The sequence below is a fragment of the Raphanus sativus genome, unplaced genomic scaffold (assembly GCF_000801105.2).
Source record: "Raphanus sativus cultivar WK10039 unplaced genomic scaffold, ASM80110v3 Scaffold4153, whole genome shotgun sequence".
Taxonomy (NCBI): Eukaryota; Viridiplantae; Streptophyta; class Magnoliopsida; order Brassicales; family Brassicaceae; genus Raphanus; species Raphanus sativus.
The window spans coordinates 1-8,231 of record NW_026619455.1 but is presented as its reverse complement, the minus strand read 5'-3'; the positions used below and the strand labels follow the sequence as shown (position 1 = coordinate 8,231).

Genomic DNA, 8,231 nt, shown 5'->3' with positions numbered 1-8,231 from the left:
GATTAAGTTTGTAATCAAAATCAAATTATATTGTATATGTTTACTAAATTTTATTGTATAATGTGATATTATTTATTAATATGGTTGTGCATTGATCATTTATTATCTTGTTAAGTTTTCTAATATTGAGTTTGATGAATAATAATGTGAAATGTACACTTTTATTTTTGTTGACGTGATTTGATGAAGCATGTTATAAATAACATAAATTGTTTTTGATATCTTGTGTTTTTAATAGATTTTGTCATTCTTTTATCTTGCATTTTGATCATTTAGGATAGCATTTAGACTTGTTTAGGTTGCATTGCACTTCATTTGTCTATATTAGGTGATGGAGATGTCATTTGGTGAGTTGGAAGCATTTAGAGCTTGATTTGATGCAAAAAGAGTGATTTTGGTCGAGAAACGAAATGGAGCCTAAGTGTCACAGCGGCCTTCTGCAGCGGTGTAATGTACCAAGTCAAAAACCAGCTGGGAAAATAACTCCCTCCCTGTCCAATTTCGACTTCTCGCAGTGGCCAAGTGACGACGCGTCAAAAACCAGCTGTGATGTCACAGTGGCTTTTTGCACCTCCAGCGGCTTATTGGACGCGTCAAAAACCAGCTGTGACACTTAGAAAAAATACTCACATCTGTTTTTACCAACTTTTACCCAAATTATCTTGGGTCAACCCAGGTTTGTTGGGTCGACCCAGCTCGTTTTTAGGCTACTATAAATACTCTTTAGACCCTAATGATGGGATTATCTTGTTTTCTCTTAAGAACACATTGAAACCTTGAAGAAAGATTGAATCTTTAGTCTCTTTTCTTCTCATTTCTTTGTAATTGTTGGATTAAACTTGCTTCTCAACATGATTTCTCTTAAATCAACCATGGGTTTAAGGTTAATCATGAAGATTAGTGAGTAGACTCCTTTTGGATTCATGGATTAGGGAGACTAAGGGTGATTAAGCTAGATCTAAGGTGTTTTAGTATAGATCTCTCTTGTTCCTTGCTAGTAGAGTGTTCTCAATGCATCTTTTGAGTTAGCCTCTCAAAAGTTGAGCTTTAGGCATTTCCCACCCACAAGGTGTTTGATGAAATGCCTGAACCAACTCTCCTAAGCTTTTAACATACTTTGCCAAAGAGATTTGTTGTTAAAGGTGTTAAGATGGCTAGTAGACTTGTTCTCCATGATTGCTTTTGTAACATTCAACCAAAGAGATTTGATGCTTGAGTTGCCTTAGCAAATGAACATTCATCTAGAGATAGAGTTTGTTTAGGATTGTGTCTAGGCTTAAGGTTGATAGATTGATTGAAAAGCTGCCACCTTTAGATTGAAACTTGATCACCCGATGTCAATTCCCTAATCCCATGAGTCCTCTTGCTTCATATTGAGAAACAAAGATCATTTATTTATTGCATTTCAACTCTAGTTCTTAGTTCTCTTCACTCCACTTATTGATTGCACTTAGATTAAGCATGGTCTTGCATTCCCTTTGCTTTAGAATCACTTAGGATTGGTTCGACAATCTTTTATACTACAACATTTGGTTAGGGACCTTTGAAAAGTCCTGTTATCAAATTGGCGCCGTTGCCAAGTTCTAAGTTGATTTTGACATTGGGATTTAGTCACTTGCTTGAGACTAAGTCATTTTTATTTTTATTGTGATATTGGCTCTGCTTCTTCCTCTTTTTGCATTTCAGGTGTATGAACTTGAGAAGTAGAGGCACTACAAACCTCACTCCATTAGTACCAGACATCAGAACTTTGGAAAGAGAGAATAGACGGAGAAGGAGAGAGGAGGAGCAACAGGCTCATTTAGACAGATTGGGTTTTGAGATGGCTCATCATCAGAACCTGAATCAGGCTGGAGAGATCCCCTTGGAAGCTGCCCAAGAGGGAAATGGTCAAGGAGCTGCCAACCTTCGACCACAACACCCACAGCGCCAAGCTCGCGCCATTGGAACCTATGATCGCCCTCACATTTATGGTCATAGGTTGGGAATCAGAGCACCAGCTGTGGAGAACAACAACTTTGAGATCAAGTCAGGGCTGCTCAATACCATAGAGAACAACAAGTATCATGGCCTTACTGCTGAAGATCCATATGATCACTTGGACAAGTTTGACAGATATTGTAGTTTGTCCAAGATAAATGGTGTTTCTGAAGATGCCTTCAAGCTCAAGTTGTTCCCTTTTTCTTTGGGAGATAAAGCACACCAATGGGAGAAGACTCTTCCAAGTGATTCCATCACTACCTGGGATGATTGCAAGAGAGCATTCTTAGAGAACTTCTTCTCTGCCTACAGGACAGCCAAGATAAGGAATGAAATCTCTACCTTCCAGCAGAAGAACCTTGAGAGCTTTAGTGAAGCATGGGAGAGGTTTAAGGGCTATTGGTCTCAGTGTCCACACCATGGATTCACAAAGGAAAGCTTGCTGAGCACATTCTACAGGGGTGCTCTACCTGAGTATAGAGCCAGATTAGACACATCAAGCAATGGATTCTTCCTAGGCAGAACTGAAGAGGATGCAGAGGAGCTGGTTGAGAACATGGTGAAGAGTGACTCAGTCTACAGTGGGGAGCACGACAGGGCCAACAGAAGTGATGATCAGCACACAAGGAAGGAGATTAAGTCTCTCCAAGATAAGCTAGACATGCTTATCAAAGAGAAGGCTAAGCAAGGGCAGTTGAACTCTGTTGGGGACCAGAAACAAAAGCAGCATGCAGGGATCAAGGAGGTTGATGGATTAGAAAGCCAAGAGGAGCTGTGCTTCATCAATTCTAATGGCACCTGGTATAGGAAAGAGCCAAACTTTCAATACCAAAACAACTACCAGCAAAGACCTCACTACAACAATCAGCAAGGAGGATACCAGGCCACGCAAAGCTACCCTCCTAGTTTCAGCAACCAAAGTAATCAGTCTACTCAAGCTCAAGGCAGTTCTTCTCAAGCTCCAGCTTCAGATTCAAGTGTGGATTCTATGTTCAAGAAACTCTTGGAATTTCAAGCCAGAAATGAGAAGACAATGGTTTATGAGTTCAAGAACATCCACACAAAGATTGATGGGAACTACTCTGACCTCAACAACAAGTTCTTACAACTTGCATCTCGCTTCAACACTTTGGAGAGTCAGGTCGCCTCTATGCCATCATCTTCCAAGAGCTCAATGGGATCTCTACCAGGGAAACCAGAAAAGAATCCCAAGGAGTCTTGCAATGTTATCATCTCTACTACTTCTTCAGAGATTGAGCTGAGTGATTATGAGAAAGAGGTAGATGAGATTGAGAAGCTAGTGTTTGGGAAAGTTGAAAAATTGGTTGTAGCAACCGCTGAAGCACAGATGGTGGATAAAGTTATGGAAAGGGTTCAGGTACAAGCTGAAAGGAAGGTTAAAGCAACGAATTTGCAGAGAGCTGAGCCTAAGGCTGAGAAACCGGTAGAAAGGAGAGCTGACCACAAACTGAAAGAGACCAAGCTGGAAGAAGCTCCTGAGGTTGAGCTACCACCATATGAGGTCCCACTCCCATTTCCACAAAGGGTCCTCACCAAAGCTCAGAAGAAGGTTATCTCCAAGTTCAGAAAAGATCTTAGTGATGTTGGGGTCAGGCTCCCAGAAATCTCTGGTATGCGTGAAGCTCATGTCCAAATGATGCTCATCAAGGACATTCTACACCACCAAGCAGAAGTGGCTGAGCTTTTGGACATCTCCATTTTGAAGATTGATCCACCAGTCCCTCCACAGTCCCTCCCTAAGCTAGAGTCTCAAGGGAAGTTCACATTGTCTTGCTCCCTTGGTAAGATCACTATGAATGATGCTTTGGTTGATTCTGGTGCAAGTGTGAATGTGATCTCAATGGAAATGGTGAAAAGTCTTGGTATTGAGAGCATGGAGCCAAACACATCTTCTCTCATGTTTGGGGATTCATCTTCTACAACCCCCATTGGCCTCATCAAGGATTTCCCTTTGAAGATTGGAGCATGCACAATTCCTATAGACCTTACTGTTCTGAAGATGGCAACTGAGAAGAGAGTTCCTTTGATCCTTGGCACTCCATTTCTCACAACAGTTGGAGCTTGCATTGACTTCCCAAACAAGAAGGTCACACTCCTCAATGTGAACAAAGCTGTCTCCTACCCAATTCAGTCTTCAATGGATGTTGGGTATTGTGGAACAATCACTTGTGAAGAACCATCCATTGAGAATACCCAAGCTGAAGTTGGTTGTTTGTAAGGAAGAAGGTCTTATTGGAGAGTCTTCTCGAGAGCTATGTGTTGAGCACTTGGAAAGTGCTAAAAAGGAGGAGGTGAGTAGAGCCACAAAGGCTGCTCATGACATGAAGAAGATAGTGAAAGAAACTCATTCTCCACCTCTTGATAAGACTCCTCACACTCTCACTCTCCACCCAATGAAGCTCAAGAATGGAGCCATTGAGTACAAGATCAAGTGCAAAGGCAGGTCCAAGCCATTCTCAAGTGCAAGGGCCATCATCACTCCTCAGCTTCAAAACGACCCCATCAAGCTTCAAGAGCTCCTCTCTCAGGTCCTCACCATCACTCTTGAAGGAGGGAAGGATCCTCCTTCTCACTAGTACAAGAGAAAAGGTAGTCAAGCTAGTGACTCAAAACAAGCTCACTTGGGAGGAATTCCCATGGTTATCCTTGTATATAAATTTGCTATTTCATTTCTTTATGTTTTCAATAAGTGTGGCAGAAGTTTCAGGCCAGCTCAAAGCTCAAGCTCTAGACACCCATTACCACACTTCACTCTCCACTTGAGGTATCACTCCAACCCTTCTTTGTACATACCATTGCTTTTATCATATTTTCGGTATCTTCTTCTCTCTTATTCACACAGAGACTGTGTGATTTAAGTTTGGGGGAGGTACCAAGTATTTAATCATGTTTGTTTTGTTGATTGTGAGTCTCATGCATTGCATTGTACATTCATATATGCATAGAAAAAACCATAAAAATTAAAAAAAAAAATTGAAAAATGCATAAAGAATCATGTAGTTGCATCACTTGCATTCTTAGGATTGAGTCTAGATCATATAGATTGCATTCACTTGCATATGGAGCAGCTATTGATAATGCCTTGTAAAGAACACTTGTTTGCACTGAATTTGACACCCTAGTTAAGCATATCAAGTAGCTTGTGCATCTCTTGAAAGCCTTGCATGCTTCGTGCCTTGAAAACTCTTCTTGAAACTTGTATGCTTGCTTGTCATTGACATTGTACTGAAAACCAGCTCCGAACTGAACTTAGGCTTAAATGAACTTAATTTCTCTCACTTATGGGCATTTGCATACTTGATCATGGTTCCCATACACATTTGGGTTATCTTTTTCCATTGTACCACTCTTTGTTAACCCAAATGGTACTCCCTCACCCTTGAACCCTTACCTTTCTTTGAAGCCAACATTGATTTGCATGAGTGAGGCCTTTTCTGATAGCTTGTCATGTGCAAAATCTTGAGAGTATTGGAGGCGACATGGATTTGTTCTCATCTCTTGCTAGCATAGGATCATGATTTGAGCTAGCTTCTAGGATGATGGTTGGGTTTATGTCCTTTATAAGCTTGTATCTTGGGTTTGGATAGTGAGAAAGTTGAGAAAGATGAACAAAAGAGTGTAGATTGATAAGAAAAGCCTTAGGGACCTTAGAATAAAAAGAAAAGAAAGCTCTAGATTGTGGTCTTTGACTCCTTCCCCCTAAAAAAAAAAAAAAAAAGAAAAGAAAAGAAAAGAAAAAAAAATGATAAGAAGAATCAATAAGATAGTGGGGAAGGGGAAACGAGAAGTAAGAGCTAAGCATTGAACAAAGATTGTCTCTTGTTGGCTAAGTAAAAAGAAAAGAAAAGGAGAAATTTGTTCATTGGGCTAGACATGAAAATGAGTTGCTATTTGGTTTGTGGAATGAAGTGAATGGGGGTAGAACTTGTAATCACTTAGGAAAAGGGTAGAATGATGAGAATGGATCCATGTATGCATGAGTTGCTTCTAATCTTAGATAAATTTTGCATAATGATCAAGCTCCTTGTTCTTGAGTGATAACCACTTTAGAATGATGCATTTGAACCCTTCTCTTCATTCACTTTAGACCATTTGTTTACCTAGCCAAGTGATTGAGATCATGTGCCCATTTGTGAGAATCCACCTTGTGTATGTGTGTGTGAATCAATGTGAGAGCTGGTAGGAAGACTTGTTGGTTGATGAGTATTGCATCTTGTGTAAAGGCATAAGAGTATCTTGATAGGCCTAGAGAAGCTAGAGTGTAATAAGAGAGTTGCTCATGCTATTTGCTATATTTCTTTAGGATGTCAAGTTGAGTGTTTTTGGTGTCTTTTGGCTATGAGCTCCCACCTTCAAACCTCTTCTCCAAATATGTTCTTGAAAGTTTACTTGTGGACAAGTAAAGGACAAGTTTGGGGGAGTTGATATCTTGTGTTTTTAATAGATTTTGTCATTCTTTTATCTTGCATTTTGATCATTTAGGATAGCATTTAGACTTGTTTAGGTTGCATTGCACTTCATTTGTCTATATTAGGTGATGGAGATGTCATTTGGTGAGTTGGAAGCATTTAGAGCTTGATTTGATGCAAAAAGAGTGATTTTGGTCGAGAAACGAAATGGAGCCTAAGTGTCACAGCGGCCTTCTGCAGCGGTGTAATGTACCAAGTCAAAACCAGCTGGGAAAATAACTCCCTCCCTGTCCAATTTCGACTTCTCGCAGTGGCCAAGTGACGACGCGTCAAAAACCAGCTGTGATGTCACAGTGGCTTTTTGCACCTCCAGCGGCTTATTGGACGCGTCAAAAACCAGCTGTGACACTTAGAAAAAATACTCACATCTGTTTTTACCAACTTTTACCCAAATTATCATGGGTTAACCCAGGTTTGTTGGGTCGACCCAGCTCGTTTTTAGGCTACTATAAATACTCTTTAGACCCTAATGATGGGATTATCTTGTTTTCTCTTAAGAACACATTGAAACCTTGAAGAAAGATTGAATCTTTAGTTTCTTTTCTTCTTATTTCTTTGTGATTGTTGGATTAAACTTGCTTCTCAACATGATTTCTCTTAAATCAACCATGGGTTGGTTAATCATGAAGATTAGTGAGTAGACTCCTTTTGGATTCATGGGTTAGGGAGACTAAGGGTGATTAAGCTAGATCTAAGGTGTTTTAGTATAGATCTCTGTTGTTCCTTGCTTGTAGAGTGTTCTCAATGCATCTTTTGAGTTGGCCTCTCAAAAGTTGAGCTTTAGGCATTTCCCACCCACAAGGTGTTTGATGAAATGCCTGAACCAACTCTCCTAAGCTTTTAACATACTTTGCCAAAGAGATTTGTTGTTAAAGGTGTTAAGATGGCTAGTAGACTTGTTCTCCATGATTGCTTTTGTAACATTCAACCAAAGAGATTTGATGCTTGAGTTACCTTAGCAAATGAACATTCATCTAGAGATAGAGTTTGTTTAGGATTGTGTCTAGGCTTAAGGTTGATAGATTGATTGAAAAGCTGCCACCTTTAGATTGAAACTTGATCACCCAATGTTAATTCCCTAATCCCATGAGTCCTCTTGCTTCATATTGAGAAACAAAGATCATTTCTTTATTGCATTTCTACTCTAGTTCTTAGTTCACTTCACTCCACTTATTGATTGCACTTAGATTAAGCATGGTCTTGCATTCCCTTTGCTTTAGAATCACTTAGGATTGGTTCGACAATCTTTTACACTACAACATTTGATAGGGACCTGAAAAGTTCTGTTATCACTTTACATATCCAGTGGTGAAAGTTAACGATGGCGAGTTGGTAAAAGTGTCACCGTGTCGGAGAAAGAGAGGAGATCAAGATGATCTCTATATAGTGTTGAAGAATAATGACGGTGAACCAAGTGAATGTGTATCAGCATGTCTGAAAAAAAAGAACTGAAGAAAATAAACTCGCCGTCTATACTATATTCGGTGAAAGGAATAGTATAGTTTTATATTTTGTAGTGTAGCTATTTATATAAGAGTATCATACTATTTAAAACATATTTCTATATTATCCCTTAAAATGTAGTAATCTGTCATATTTTTCAAATTTGATAGTTTTCTTCTCTGTCACTTTGTATGATTGATTGTAATATGAAATTTATTTTTTAAGTGTTGGATAAATTCGATTATTTGGAACATTTATTACTATCAATTTCTAGTTTATAAATCTAAGTCTATTTTGTAATTAATATTTATATAGTAT

At 39.2% G+C, this 8,231-nt stretch overlaps 1 protein-coding gene and 1 non-coding gene across 2 annotated transcripts; one reads left to right on the top strand and one right to left on the bottom strand.

The window, feature by feature from the left end:
- Positions 1-1,822: 1,822 nt before the first annotated feature.
- On the top strand, positions 1,823-4,529 carry LOC130507199 (uncharacterized; the record flags this gene model as incomplete). Its single annotated transcript, XM_057001913.1, has 4 exons — positions 1,823-1,889; positions 2,052-3,205; positions 3,260-4,144; positions 4,221-4,529. Coding segments are annotated over exons 1-4 (2,415 nt in total), but the record flags the coding sequence as incomplete, so codon positions are not given.
- LOC130507200 (small nucleolar RNA R71) lies at positions 2,300-2,406 on the bottom strand. Its single transcript, XR_008942226.1, has one exon. It is a non-coding gene; the product is annotated as a small nucleolar RNA R71 (small nucleolar RNA).
- Positions 4,530-8,231: the final 3,702 nt, after the last annotated feature.